At 37.7% G+C, this 16,397-nt stretch overlaps 1 protein-coding gene across 1 annotated transcript in view; it reads right to left on the reverse strand.

Moving 5' to 3' along the window:
• Window positions 1-1,778: 1,778 nt before the first annotated feature.
• The window catches only part of FAM19A5 (family with sequence similarity 19 member A5, C-C motif chemokine like), a 211,954-nt gene continuing 197,335 nt past the window's right edge, over window positions 1,779-16,397 (reverse strand). The window contains exons 3-4 of the mRNA XM_026042434.1: window positions 6,162-6,289; window positions 1,779-1,892 (exon numbers count right to left, since the gene is read on the reverse strand). Of these exons, the coding sequence (XP_025898219.1) occupies window positions 1,866-1,892; window positions 6,162-6,289 (155 nt within the window). The 3' untranslated portion in view covers window positions 1,779-1,865. The remainder of the gene's footprint in view (window positions 1,893-6,161; window positions 6,290-16,397) is intronic.

Genomic DNA, 16,397 nt, shown 5'->3' on the forward strand with positions numbered 1-16,397 from the left:
GGGACAGAAAGGTCTGGTTCCTCTTTATCTTTTTCCTTTGTTTTCCTGTCCTACCCTCATAGCTTTTTGTTTGTTTGTTTGCTTCTTTGTTTTTTTGTGGGTTTTTTTTTTTTTTTTTTTGGATTAGGCATCATCCAGTCTTTACTTCCACACTTAACACTTGGTTCACTTCCAACCTCCTGCCTCAGCTGTGTAATGAGACTGCTCATCTCTACTGAAACACAGGTCTCACCATGATATTGTCCTGTTGCAGTAACTCTGCAAACTTCATTGCCTCCCTGCAAACCCCAGCATGATCATACACATATGAACAGGAAAAATAGATGAGAGCAAATCCTTCCAGGTAGGAATTAACTGAATTGATAAATAATCAATATTACCCTTTAGGTCTAACTTCAGGGTAAAGAAACTTGTGCACAGACATGATGCTGCTAAGTACCAGAGCTCTCTTCAAGATGCTAAATGAAAATATAGCAGAATAAACACAAACGTCTAGGTGCCTGCTTTCCACAGTTTTTCAAAGGACTCAACAGCTTTTATGTTTTTGAAAACACTCCTAATAAAATAAAATGAAACCTTGCACAAATCTGTCACTTCCTGGACTACCATGACCTACATCAATACTCTTTTTAACTATTATTATGTGCTAAGCTCCTCAATCAATTTCTTGATGAAATTACAGTTTTCAATGTGACAAGCCTTTCTGAATTTTCAAGTATGATTTTAAGAGAGATCTAAAGGATTATCAAAATTCCTATGCTATCACACCTATTGCATGCTTTTTTTTTTCATTTTCTGATGGCTTCAGTCCAAGAATTATAGCTTTTTTGCACGATTTAACAGAAATTTTGGGAGGTATTCTCAAAAAATAAATGTTTCAAAATGAATGTATATGTGTAACAGGTTCATCTTCTAACATTTGTACCATGAATATTCACACTATGAAATGGAGGTATGAATTCTTTAGTACTATTTTAAGTTCTTGATGTTAATATGACATATCAGTCTCCAACCTTCATAGTCTCCTTCACACGTAGTCCTATACTACACTGAGGATGACAATTTCCTGTTGGCTTCTTATGACACTTCTTTAGATCAGGATGAAGGCATATATCGACCTCATGGAAAATACTTTCTGTAATCTTGATCTGTATGTAGTATTCTTGTTACAGTTAAGTCAGTGAGGGAAAATGGTTGATGAACTTCTGATAAGTGGATCAAATATATAATAAATTTATTCCATCAACTGGCCACTCATAAGTGGGGAGACTGAAGCTTAATATGGCATGGCATGGCATGGCATGGCGTGGCATGGCATGGCATGGCATGGCATGGCATGGCATGGCATGCCTGAGTAATTCCACTACTTTAATTTAGAATAGTCCGAAGATTTATTTTGGTGAGCAGGATATCTGAACATACAGAGATAGAACTGGAGTAATGTCAAAAAACTCCCCAAAACAGTTTGAACAAAAGAAACCAGCTGACTTGTGGTGATATGAAATGTACACTTAGAAATTCTCAGATCTGGGATATAGCTGAGGATAAGTACAGGAATGCCAGAGTTATGTGAGTACCTAACAACAACATGAAATCACCGGTAAGGACATTTATAACAAACAATATTTGTATATTCAGTCATTCTGAACTCCTAAATCTCTTAATATTTTAACTCAAGACTTCCAAATCCACCGAGATAGGTCATTAAGGTTAATTGAACTTATGTATGTCCACTGCTGGGGAAACTGAGGCAGAGACATTTAGTGACTTACCCAAGGCCACAGAGGGAGTCACTGTCAGAGCCGGGATTAGAGCTCAGGAGTTTCTGGCTCCCAGTCCCAAGCTCAGACCACTAGATCATGGCCTCAGGATATTTCCAGCTGGTCTTCAGTCTAAAAAAAAGTAAATTCTCAGGTATGTTACAAATATGTAACATATATATATTTCTTTTTACTTCAAAAATTGAATACAATGGTATGAATGAGAATACATTGTTGGTTAGTCAATGATGAAAAAGAAGCTGGTACAACATATCCAATTTATCTTTATCATACATCTGTGTCTGATAAAGATCTGCAGAAAAAAAATCTTCATTTAAATTGCAGCCAATGCAAACAACTATAGTATTTCTCAAGGTAAGGAACAAATTGCCTTTCCAATTCAGCCAGCACGTCATTTATATTAATGGCAAGGAATGTTAGGTTGCTCTGTGTGTAAGTAAACTCTATTAAGAAAGTCACGTCCCTTGGTGAAGCTAGATCCTTAGTAAATTTTACTAGCTAAGCACTGAGCTCCATGTCAGAGTAATTACACCTTTTATCCACTGTGAGCTCTCTCTTAGCTTCTTCATTTCCTTAATTTCCCACTTCAGCTAATTTAACAGTAAAATTGCAAAGGTTTAGAAAGGTTAGCTACTGAGGAATTGGCGCATGAATATTCTCTTAAGCTCCATGCATTGAAATCACACCATGTAGAAGAAGGAATTAATTAAGTAACAATTAGGTAGTGATGGATCATTGACAACATATATACACTTTGGTTCTAAAATTAATCTCCCTTGTAAAGCCAATATATTGTGTATCTTCTCATTTAGGCACTGGCAAGTTTTGTACTTGATATATAAAAAAGAAATAGTATCTCAAAAAAAAGATCTGGCACTACTGAAACTACATGCTTTTCGAAAAAAAAAATAAATAAAGAATTGAATGAGGAAAGAGAATAGCAAAAGCAGAACAGTTTTTAAGGCAGATGATTTTAAAGTGACTATAGGGACATTTGCTGTATGAAAGCACTTAGTATGTTCAAAGTGCTAACAATTGTGTAGTATTCTCTCACTTTCTTCTTTTACAAGCATCTTCCTTTACAAGTTGCCATATTGTTTCCTTGTATTGACAATCAGCTGCTTAATATATAGATTGGCAGTTAGCCCAGTCAATCCTCAATTCTAAAAGCCTCTTAGCAGATGAAAAATCTTTGGTTCATTCACACCTTGTAGAAAGGATGACAGGGCAGAAGTGACATCCAGATCCATTTAGAGTATACTTTGAGTCTGATTCTCCTTTGCCTTGCACCTTGTGTAGTCATTTATAGCTGTGCAAAGTGAGCACAAAATGGACATAAAACACTGCTACCCATGTGAGGAGAGAATTTTGATTTGGTTGCATTATTTCCAGGGGTGATTACAAAAAGTGCCAGGCATTGAAAAAAAATCTGGCTCTGCACAGAAAGCCTAAATAACTTTGACACAAAGCATAGAGTGGCAGCAGCACTTTCCAAACAACTTAGGAAATTGCACTTATGCTTTGGAGGAAAAAATGGTATTTTCATTTGCAGTTTGCTTGGTATTTTCATAAGGAAAAAAGAAAACATTAAATTAATTATGGAAAAAGAATCCTGTCTTTCTTTTTTTCCTAAAGTACATTTAACTCGATGACCTAAAGTACACTCTCACACAAAAAAAGCCTCATCTCCCAGACAAGATTTCCACTAGTAAGTACTACCTTTCATGTGCTACCTCTAATCGCAATACATAAACACTGTACTTCTACACAGGCATCTGAAATGAATGCAAAGTTGGTATTGTCATGACAGCTGCTCTCAGTCCATCAGAGTTCAATACTGTTCTGCCTTTAGCAGCCTTAGGTAGCAAATAATTGTCCTCAGCATTTACCAAACACTGATATCTCTGCTACATTACACAGACCCCTATGATAATGCAAGACCTACTGCTAGGTATCTTCAAGATATAAATAAACATTAGCAGGAAGAGCGTGCAAATACTAGATTAACAACTGTGTCAAAATTGAAAGTTAACATATCAAGGACCTCATCTTTCTATCACTGGAGATGCGAATTATTATCAAGAATTATTTCCATTGAATATTAGACATTTAATGCATAGTAATTCACTTAATATATTTGGACATTGACTACTCCATGTTTCCTGGGACTATTTTCCTGACCCTTCCCAGGGCACTGTTAATCCTTTCCGCTATACTTAAATGCCAGTATTGACCCAGAAATGCAGGTGTGTTAACTATGAGCAAAAATGAAAGTTACTGGAGTGTAACAGCATTTGCTGACCCAAGAGTATTCCTAGAAGAAATAACATCTCCTTGTATTTCTATTCAGTGTGCTCTTTTATTTTATTTTTAATGGGTTTTATCACAGTCACATGAGGTTAATGTAGGATACAATTTCCTCAAACCTCCCTTCAACCAAACAGCCATAGACCAAACATACATTTCTGATTTTAGTAATAGTGCACTGCATCTTGGTGTTATTTCTTATTTTTCCCTCTCCACTCTCTTTCCGGATTCAGAGCTTCTTGAAACACTCTGGGTTGCTAGCTTGGCTGAAAAGTACTCTGTGTGTGTATATGAGTTTGTGTGTCTGTATATGCGATACCAACTGTTGAAAGATGCTTGAAGTTACATCAGGGCTTATGCTCAGAGCTGCTCTGCAGCTGGCTTTTGGGCTGAGCCTCTCTTCACTAAGGCCAATTATGTCTGCATGTATCCAAACAGGATAGAATCTGTTTAATAATATTGCATTTAACATAGCCATAATTTTAGCAAGATGGGGGATGACTATGATTTTATTTATGTTAATCAAAATCATGAGCAATTCCACTTATATCAATAGAAATAAAGAGCAACACAAACAACTAAGAGTTCAGAACTGAGTTTCTGGTGTTAGATCTGAAAGGCTATAAACTGAGTCTGAATCACTTCATTAAAACACAGATCCTCTGCTTGCTTACATTACTCAGTCATGTCATTAACATAAAACATCAAAAAAGAACTGTAATGATGATTGGAAATCTGCCACAGTACATGAATTTTCTGCTTCACCTTTCATATAGAGAAATTAATTCATGCGATTTAAGATAGTATTTTTGGTATGCTAAAGTTATCGTAATATTAGATCTTTTTTGTCCTTGGAAGTTGTTGCTACTATTTCAAATATTTATTTCCTACCTTTGTTTTTATATCATCATTACATAAATTGAATGAAAAAGATCAAAAGGCAAACGATATATAAGTAACACCTCCAAGACTGAGTTAGTTTTGCAGTGCTGTCAGTTAAGTAAATTATGTCTGAGAAATATAGGAGTAACAAAACAGTGACCATAATTCATGAAGTTTGCTTTGTAGATATATCACAATGTATCACCAAAACTTTCATTTTTGAAAGTGAAAACATGCTAATTTTCCAAAATAAAGGCATTCTAAAACAAAAAAGGTTTTGCACTAGTGCCTATCATCTCCTGCACAGGAAGAAAAAAAAAAAAGGTGCAGGGAATGATGGGCCTTAATTTAGTCCTCACTAATAAGCAGTCTATGTAGAATGGTGAGTTTAAGATGAAATACTGTTGAACTTGAACATATGTAAATATGGAATCAAGCTCCTTATAAATGTTTTTTAAAAAACTCAAAAGATTATAGGGAGAAAATATCATCTCAAGAGGTGAGATTTTCTATTTTTTGAAGTCTTTCTTGAAGAATTACTAGTGTCTGAGAACATTTTCTAGAAATCTAAGCGTCAGAAGCTATTACTGTCATATACAGCCAGTTTCACTACAATTTCTTCAAGTCCAGGACACATCAGATATTTGAAGGTTTTAGCACCAAACCAGGACCAAAGGGAAGGTAAAAGAATGACTCTCTTATGTTTTCTTTAGGTCTCGCTCATTGACTCATTGAAAGTTGAAGATATGTTTGTGAACCTTGCTTTTTCAACATGGGGGAGTAGTAAAATTATTTCCTATCCAGTTTCTGAAGAAAATTTTCTTTTCACTTTGCTGAACTGAAATCATGAATTCAGTTTTATGCCCTACACTTTGGCAAGAGGAAAAATCTTGCACCGTAAAGCACAAGGATACATTTTTCTGCCCCAAAATAGGTGTTCTATAAACCACTAGTTGCTTTCAAGTAAACTTGTACATAATTGTCACTTAGCATCTGTGGGAATTATACATGTTTCCTGTCTTTGTGTTAGCATGGGTATGTATTTCAATGAACCCACTTGGGCACATAATTTAATTATAAGGCATCAGACTACATATCTGTACTGAAACATGATTTAAAACCTCTCTTTCTACTTTTCAGTAAACTACAGTGAAGAAAAGCTTTAAAAATATAGAAAGATGGGTGGCCTACCGTGGTTGTCTTTATCCGTCCCCCTGGTTGTGTGCAGGTCCAGCCTGATTTATTGATTAGCAAATCACAGCCTTCTCCTTCTAAACATGGAAGCATTTCACACCACTGCTTTGTTTTGATAATTCGTGCTATGGAAGAGAAAAGCAAAAATAGTTGGCAGAAGGGTTCACATTTCACTTATCTCTGAACACTTTCTCATTAGAGTTGTCTATTTTCATCATCTGATAATGCAGCCATAGGTTATGATGTAGACAGCCTGAGGCAATTTACAAAATTATTTACAACACCTGCTGTGCCAGTTTCATAATAAAAATAGGAGTTCAGAAAACAACAGCAAAACACAAGGCAGCTCTTGTGTAAGCACAGAGAACATAAAAATTAGCTAATTTTCTAATTCCATGCACTCTCCAGTTGGTGAAATATTGCTGAAGGTTCTAATAACTGAAGAGGAATGAATTACTGATCACGATGGTATCCAAAAGAGACTTAAGCTGAGATCCACTGTGTTAGACCCTGCACAAACCTGACAGACACTTCTTATCCTGAAGAGCTTACAGAGTAAACAGACATGAGAGAGAGGTGAGAGAAGAGCTATAAAACATGACTGGAAAGAAAAGGGAAAGGCAGTGACTATGAAACTGTGATAATCATAGCAGTAGACATGGGTAAGGGCAAGAATGAGGAATGCAAGAAGGACAAGCATTGACAGAAGTGAAGGTTAAGAAACTGTGGGGAGAGAGACAGCAAGCAGAGGGAAAACACTGAAGCGTAAACCTTATTATGCTGTTATTACAAGGGAGGGGAAGTTGCCAAGCAGCTCCCTGACTGCAAGGCATCATGCTGGGTGCTTGGTGGCTCCTACTAGCACCTAGTGTCTCTGGCAAGCTGTTTCTGCAGAATTTCCTCAAGGTCATGTATCAAACAGTCTGGGAGCAACAGAGCTCTGACTGCATTAAACACACTGGAGGGGAGTTGCAGGCAGAGATTTCTTTCCTCAAAGAGGGACAGCAGGGAGGAGGGTAGTTTTATGAGAGTGTGTGGGGTTATGTGTGTGGGGGTGTGTGTATGGTCTCTTTCATTGTATCTGAGTGCCTTTGGTAGAGTATGGAGCATTATAACTAATATCTAACATTCCAGTAGTCTTTCATTCTCTAGCTGTAGTCAAGATTTTCTGACAGAGGGTTGAGTTTAGGACATATACACACAACTGCACTCACTTGAACAGTGCCCTAGGTACATACTATATGATACAAGAACACCCAAACACTTCATCTTTCATTGAGACTAGGATGAGATAAGGTTCTTAGCACACAAAAAACTGTCCACAGCTCCTTCAGAGATCATCTGGGCTTCACTGAGAGAAAACCTAGCCATCCTAATTCCTTCAAAAGGGTGTTCAAGCACGGAAGGGGCAGAACAACACTGATACAGGGGACACAGGGACTCAGACAAGGCCTTCCCGTACAGTGAGCTGTGACACCATTCTCATGCACTAGATTTCAGCAAATACAAACCCAATACAGAAAAAAAAAAAGAAACACAGGGGAAATGCTCAGCAAGAGAAGTGTACAAGAAGCTTATGATGCTCCAAATTAATGTTGGGTCCAAGGAGCTGAAGAGCAGCCTTTTTAACCTTGTGGCAGATCCATCTCTCCCTGATCACCTGAACGTGCGATTCAGTATCACAATTTCCCTGACTTCCTCTGTCTGAAACTACTTAAGAATACAATTCCCAGTGCCGCTAGAACATGGCAACAAATAGAACTATAATTTAAAGTCTTTTAATAAAATCCATTCCAATATTTTGACGTGAACAACTTGCATCCCCAATCCCAGTACAATTGCTGGTGAGCTCCAGCAACATAATGAACACTGATTTATTTAAGTGGAAGCTCCATCTGAAATTCATATTAAGATTTTCATTACAAAAAATACTTTAGCTCCCAAACCTCTACATAGGAATTTGCATTGATTGTTAGGCAATATATGTCACTGAAGGAATTATTCCCAAACAATTTTATAACCACATTTTTTTTTTGAAGCAGCTCCACAAAGTTATTATAGCACATACTTTAAAAAAATCTGGATCTCACTTGGTGTCCATCGGCACTACTCTACCAAGAACTGGATCGTAGAATTTTTCAAGGGTAAATCTCCTATGTATAACTAATATTCTCACCCTTTCTGAGGGAAGGGTGAGAGCCTACTTGAGTGCTTTGCAGGAAAAGTTCATTAAATTAACAACAAGCATCGCCTACCTGCATTGATATATTTTATAATCACATATCAAAATAGGTATTTCTAGCAGTATCTCAACAATATGAAGGATCATTAAAAAATGAATAGTCAGCTAACCCCCAAAATATGTATTAATGTCCTCTACTATCTCAGGTGGAAGGTCTTCCTGGAAACATAAATTTAACTAATTTTTGAAAAATATTTATCTCCTCCAAGGATTATGTTGAGTGTGTGTTTGGGTGCTTTCTCAGAATGGATTTATCTGTTATACCACAAATATAGGGAGTCCCTGCTCTGTTGGCTTTTTCCACACAAATTTGGAAGACACCAAGAGAATCTAACAGAACATACAATGAAAATAATATCTGTGTTAAACACATAGGCTAGCCTATACATTTAGGCCATGAGAATTCAAGCCCATTGAATTGAATATTGAACAAAATTCAGTATTGTTGTGGAGTGGGAGAACCTATTCAGCCTATCTGGTATAAAGCTTATCAGGGTCAAACTGGTTTATGAATTTATTAATGGCTGTTAACCAGTAAACATTGAACTATACATTCAGGATCAGTACTGAACAGCACTAAACACTGACCACAATACATGACACTCACAATGTTAACAGACACATAACAATGGTATGCTTGTTCCACAAACACACACACAAACACAATTTACACTCACATTCCCCTCTGTAGCTTTGCTATGCAGACCATTTGCTGAGAGTGGGCCTTACAGGCACTCTTATGCTGTTGTAGAAATTGATGCTTTTACACGCACATTATCTTCTCCTAAGAACATGCTCAAGCACATTTTTAGAGCCCAGGCCATAGCCATCTCTGTGGCATTATGTCCAGTCCTGCATTTTTGCTTTTAGGTTTGCTCATTATAGCAGAATGCCACAGGAAAGCAAAATATATAATATATAGAGCAGGTATAGAACAGTTTTATCAGTAGAGCATCAAGAATTTTCATCTGTAATTTAAGCTGAGTTACACTAGTCAAAGCAAATGAATACAGTGTATTTCCTGAGGCAGTATTATTGCATTTTCACTGTGTATATTCACGCGGGGTGAAATTCAGTCCCGTGCAGACAGACAGCAAAAAGACTATCAGATTCTTGGGAACCACTTCAAGCTCCATTATAAGGAATAAAGTGGCACTTAAATGATACATAGGCTTTGTGCAGATCTGCTGCAGAGAACTGAATTTCATCTTAAGAATCTGATCTGACACTGCTTTGCGTTTCCCAAGAAGGGCTGTTCCCCCTCACTTAAACTGAAGCTAATGGGAACCGACGGTGTTCGGCACATGGTAGAGCCACTTTCTTGGATGATGCTGTTGGAACTGGGGAACAAATGGAGCCTGTCCAAGGGCTTCTCACACAAACTGTTCGGATGCGTTCCAGGCAGGCAGAGGTTACAGTGACATGATGCCAAGATTCTCGCTAAAGTGTTCTTAACTCTTTTATATAATAGAACACTTTGCAATGGATTTCCAGTTACTTGTTAAAAAGAAAAAAGGCTCTGTCCACAATCAGTATATCCCAGTTTCAGAATGTTCAACTCCAAAGTGTGTTTCAAAGCATCCTGGATGATTTTTTTTTTTCTCACACATTTGCTGTTCACTCAGGCTGTTATCAGCTGCTGCATCTCACAATGCAACAGTACAATCTTTTTGTGACATCAAAAAGAGACATAAATCTTGCTCAGCTTCTGAGCATGAGCTCTGTAAATGAAGAAACATGTCTCAAAACATGTTGCACTAAAACACAGGAAGATTATTATGTAGAAGCAACTTGGTAATAAAATAAAATAAAATAAAATAAAATAAAATAAAATAAAATAAAATAAAATAAAATAAAATAAAATAAAATAAAATCTTTTACTTTCAGTGGCCAAATGTTGTTTATACCAATAGTCTTATTCAATGAGAGACTGATTTCAGAACACACAGTATTCCTAGACTTTAAAACTGGCATGTGACTATTAGTATATCATAATGAAATACATAATATAGGAAACTAAAGAAAGACAGGAAGGAAGGTTGTTTTAAGCCAGTTTAAAGCCTAAAGCAGAGGAGTGGAAGATTCTTTGTAGTGAACAGAAGGGTAAACTACCTGATTCTTAAGCACAGGTTGAGGCCCCTACAGTTCTCATCTAACTGAACATAAGTATGGATGTCCTCCTTCAAAATATTTTGTTTTCTGACAGCTTGTAACTCTTAAAGAAAGATAAAAAATATGCCTAGGAGAAAGCATTTCCTTTTTTTTTTTTTTCTTGATTTCCATATATTACTGCACTATTCTTCTCTTTGCACTTTGAAGAAAGCTAATCAGCATAGCTGATTCCCACAGCTGATGTACCTAGACAAACATATTTACCCTAGTGATCACCTTCCTCTTTAACTCTGAGCAGGATATACTACTCAATCACCTCTAACTCATCACTGGTTCTGTCATAACCTCTTTGTTCTCTGTATGTCTCTCTGTAACAGGTTGAGAGAAGTGATTCTGCCCCTCTCCTCAGCTCTGGGGAGGCTGTACCTGGTTGCACTCCTGGGCTTCCTAGTAAGAGAGCAATATGGAGCTTCTAGAGAGTGTTCAGTGGAGAGCAATAAAGATGATTAAGGGACTGGAGCATCTATTTTAGAAGACTAAGCAAGATGGGCCTTTTTAGCCTGGAGAAGAGAAGTTTGAGAGGGGATCTGATCAATATGTACAAATACCTGATGAGAGAATGTAGGCAGGAAGGTGGCCAGTGACAAGACAAGGGGAAATGGGTACAAGTTGAAACATAGGAAGTTCCATATGCATGTAAGGAGGAACTTCTTCACTGTGAGGGTGACAAAGCCCTGGAATAGGCTGCCAAGGGAGATTGTGGAGTGTCCTTCTCTGGAGGTCTTCAAAACCCACCTGGATGCCACCCTGTGTCACATGTTCTAGATGTCCCTGCTGGAGTAGGTGCCTTGGACTAGATGATCTCTAGAGGTCCCTCTCAACCTCGACCATTTTGTGATTCTGTGATTTTTTTTTTAACTTCTTCCCTTCTTCCATGTTATTCAGGTTTAACCTGTCTTCTCTTCTCTGCTAGATTCTGAGCTAATGTGTCTGTTTATTTATCAAGGATTCCAAACTATTCAGAACTTCTTAAGTTTAACAACTTTAATTTGTACCTGATAAATAATGATTATTGTTGTCATTTTGTAGAGAGGTTGATCAGTTTGCCCTGGGTCATACAAGTGTGCCACAGAGATGGAAGCAAAACCTCTTTAAGGTCTCAAAGTTCTTGGTGGTTGCTAGCAAGGAGACCTTTCCTTGCTCCATTTTTCCTTCAGAAAGACAGCATGCTTCAATACAGATATATGAGAAGTTAAACAAAGAAAACAATTTTATTCAGAGTTATAGTCTTTTAAAACTATATATCACTTAGATTGTGGCAGGAGGAAAGAGGCCAGAAGAAACACAAACTGGATCACGGAACTTTAATAAGACATTGCAATCATGAACTGTCTTTAGAGCAGCAATTTGACTGTAAACGTGTATAAGCCCCAAACATTAATCTATTTTACTATGCAACAAGGAAACATTACAAACCTTAGATACCTTTTACAGCAGACATTCTGCCCCACTTAGAAATTGGAAGCAGTGTTAATTCACAAAGAGTTAGCTTGTCTCAATTATTTATAGGACATCTAACCCAAAGACTATTTAATCTTAAGAACAGCAATACAGCAATGTCTAGATACCCATTTTGTCATTCTGCCCATGCTGTCAAGGTTGGGAGGGATACTTGAGCTGAAGTGGCAAAATGTGTGGAAAAAGTGATCCTGGAAGCAACACACTAGCTGCAAATTAACACTGAGTAACTAGATGATGAAGCGTAAAAGACTGAAGGATTGGACAGAGGCCTTTTCCCTTAAATCACCCCAACCCCTGTTATCAATAGGAGAAAATTCATACTGATGTCCCCAGTTTTGAGGAGAGACCTTCAATATTAATCTGCTCACTGAAAAAAAAAAAAAAAAAGGATAAAAGAGTTGATTTACCGTAAGCAGTACAGACTACACCATGCAAGTTGCATATTCGTGAGGAGTAGATCTTAACTACATTCAGGTTAGGCAAACATCTCTGCCTTAAGCAGCTAGGTACAAATATGAATGGTTTTGTAGAACTGAGCCATGGCATGAGAGGTTGCTTTATTAAGCTGTGTCTATATAGGAATTTATTCATTAACCACATCAGGATAGACAGCACAGTTCAACAAATCAAAATTGATTACTAATACATAATAAATCCACAGGCAACAGAACAGAAGCTAAAAGAAAAAAATGCAAAATATAAATAAAAATAATAAACAAAACAAACAAACAAGCAGAAAAGAATAAAAGCTGATTTAAAATCCAGAGTCAGGGACCATACTGGGGAAATTCAACAGCTCCTGTCTTCTTTCCTGATGGTGCCTTCAAACAGCAAAATTTTCTCATTTTGATGTCTCAAGCAATAAATAAATAAACAAATGATAAAAATAAACACAAGAGACTAATGTGCAGGAGACAAGATATCTGACCTTTTGTAGTGTATAAACAAGCATGTATTTTTCTGGCCTCTATCTTTGCAGCTCATTTTTGGAGACCTAATACTATGTGACTCAGTAATCAAGTGATAGGTATCTTACATTTGACTACATCCATTTTTTTTAGATATTTATATGAAAGAAATAATATCCTAACGAGGAAAAAATCTTACAAATTAGTTTCCCAGTCAGCTTATGCCTGCTTTCATTTTAAATTCTAACAGCCAATTTTCTTCTCTTTATAATTGCTCTCATTTGAGATTGTATATCTCTGTTCATCGTCAACTCCCTAGCCTTTCTCTGGCAATTACAACAATTGCTTACAAGAAAGAGTAATTCAGCAAATACAGCCCATATTTTTCAGCTGCTTATAAAGCAATCTAACAGAAACACAAATACAAATATACACATTCAGTATCATTTCGTCTCACAGGATCACAACAAGCATCCTGAGACTATCAGTGCCTAAGGAAACAAGAAACTCTAGGTTAATAAATACAGATAAAAGCTGCACATTTTAGACTTTCTTTGAATACATTATATATGCCGCTGGCCTCTTCTCATCTGGCAGTTTCTAACTATTTACCAAAATGTCTTTGCTCTAAATAGGCAGCCTGGCTCCCAACACAGGCATAGAGTTCGATGTGTGTCTGAATACCCTGAGCCGCACATACCCACTAGTTTTCAATCTGTGAATGATCTAGTATGCTTTGTCTGTGGGTAGTTAGCATTTGCCGTCTAATAAGGGATGCTAATTGAACACCTACCCCTAGAGAAATTCTTTGTCAGGACTCCATGTCTTCTCTTTCTGTCTCCTGCTGTTCTGCTCTGCTGTATTCAATTAGAGTGCTGGAAGCAGAGTAAAATTTACTAAAAATCCGATCTGTGATATGCCAGCACAGAAGCCTTCAGAGATCAGGTTTTCATCACATTTCACTTTGCTGCCAGCACACTCGGAACAGCAAATTTAACAGGAGAGGAATAGCAATTTTGGTACCAAAGAAAAGGATCTGAAGACAAGAGCAAAAGATAGATACAAGGGAGAGAAACAATGGAAAGTAGCAAGAAAACAGATAACAGAAAATAGAAAAGAAAGTACACAACAAGAAAGGAAGGAAAAAAATGACAACTCAGGACAAAAACAGCTACTGAGGCAGCTGAGTAAGGTCCAAAACCTATGCAGCTCATCCACTGAAGTCAGTAGGACAATATGGGTAAGTGGAGGCTAAGGAACAAATTGACTTTTTTTTTTGTTTGTTTGTTTGTTTTTGTTTAAGTACATCAAATCAAGTTTTCCAAATATATGCAAAATAGTGCAGTGGATTTGTACTTAAAGGAAGAATGTGAAAGTACAAAACTGAGCAGCTGTGGAGGAGGAAGGAGGACCCCAAGAGCTGCAAGCTTTTGAGTAAGTACAAATTGTAGTCAGTAGGAGAAAAAGAAAAAAAAAGCCCCCAACACAGCACCAAAACAGCACTCTTGATGTGGCAGCACTACATTCTTTGCATGGACAGACAGTGAGACTCTATGTGCATTAGAAATGAAATCAGTTATTGTTTAATCCTTTAAAGGCAGTTCTGATAAATGCAGTCAATATTCTCCGTGTGCATTCAAGGGAGAAACATTTAGCAGATTGGTTCTCCTCTGGCCCTCACTGCCGTTGGTACTTTCCCAGTCCAGTGCCAGCTTGTACACGCTGCTGTGTGTGACATGATGCTGACATTTTTCCTTTGCACTGAAAGACATAATACTTCTCCTGTTCTCAAGTACAGTGGGCTTCCTTTGTCAGCACCCACAGCAATGGGAATCTTTACTCTCCTTGGCCATGCATGCAAGAATAGAACATACAAGAAAATTGATCTGAAATATGAGTTTTCATCACTAGCATGGGTAGCAGACCAAAAGAAACTCCTACGTGAAGGATGTGATGTCTTAGAAAAAGAAACTCTGCCAAAAGGCTGTACTTGCACCTTACTCCCCATGACCTATTCCCCTATTTTATATAACTAGCTGCTGTTACAGAAAATTCTAATCCCTTTAGGGTCAGTCTGTGACTTTTTGTTTTGATCAAAGAGTACAAATAAGCTACAGTTACACTGCTGATTTTAAGACAAATCAATGCTGCCTTAATAAACATTCAGAAAAATCTTAATAAATAGAGCAGATGAAAACAAAGTGGTAGGAAGATAATCACATGAGACCACCCTTCACAGTGAAAATACAATGAGTATAATCAGGTGTGATTCTTCTGAAACTCATGAAACACAGAAATATATCTGTGCTATATTTCTTTGTCAGCTCCCCAGGAAACTTGCCACAGTGATGGTAATCATAGCAGTGATGAGCTCTAGATAGCTTGGAAGCTGGCTTTTTGTCATGACTTCTGCTTCCATTTACTAGTATTTCACCAACAGGAGTGCAAACGGGTTTAAATACAGCGTCAATGTTAATTTACACAGCATGCCATCAAATGCTAAGCTGTCAATGGGAAGCTCTTTTACACATGGTTGTGATATATGTGGACAGTCCTGTCAATCACAATTCTGTCAGAAAGCAATCTGACATCACGACTGTGCAGACCCTGCTTTCTGACTGGCAGATAAAGGCTTGTGATTTCATTTAGTGTTGCTTTTCATATAAACAGAAGATGTTACTGTTCCTTTCTTAGGACTCATACGGCATGAAACTTGGCTTTTTTTCCCTTCTTTTTTTTTCATGCTTAATTTGGACAACACCTAGCCTCAAAAATGAGCAAAGCTTTCTTTTTCTTTGCCTTAGTATTTGGAAAAAACATCAACCTGACAAATGACTATCCTGTATTTTATGCAAGGTTTCTATTTTAAGAAGACACATAATGCATTCCACTTCTAAATTCCAGCTAATGTAAAAATGTTTTTACTTTATAGGTGCTATGTAAAATACACTGGATCAAATTTTCCAAGATGCATCAAGGTCAATGGAATCCTGGCATCAGGAGGAGTGTTGCCAGCAGGTCAAGGGAGGTGATCCTGCCCCTCTCCTCAGCTCTGGTGAGGCAGCACCTGGAGTATTGGGGGAAGTTCTGGGCTCCCCAGTACAACAGGGAGGTGGAGCTCCTAGAGAAGGTCCAGTGGAGAGTGACAAAGATGATGAAGGGACTGGAGCATCTCTCATATGAGGAAAGACTGAGCGAGCTGGGCCTCTTTAGCCTGGAGAAGGCTGAAGGCTCATGTACAAATACCTGAGGGGAGAATGAAAAGAGGATGGGGCCAAAGACTTTTTGGTGGTGGTCAGTGATAGGACAAGGGGTAATGGGTGCAAATTAAAACTCAGGAATATGAGGAAAAACTTCTTTCCTGTGAGAGTGACAGAGTCCTGGAACAGGCTGCCCGGGGAGGTTGTAGAGTCTCCTTCTCTGGAGGTCTTCAGAACCCGCCTGGATCCC

Source organism: Nothoprocta perdicaria, unplaced genomic scaffold (genome assembly GCF_003342845.1).
Source record: "Nothoprocta perdicaria isolate Ctin4 unplaced genomic scaffold, notPer1 scaffold_300, whole genome shotgun sequence".
In the NCBI taxonomy this organism is placed as follows: Eukaryota; Metazoa; Chordata; class Aves; order Tinamiformes; family Tinamidae; genus Nothoprocta; species Nothoprocta perdicaria.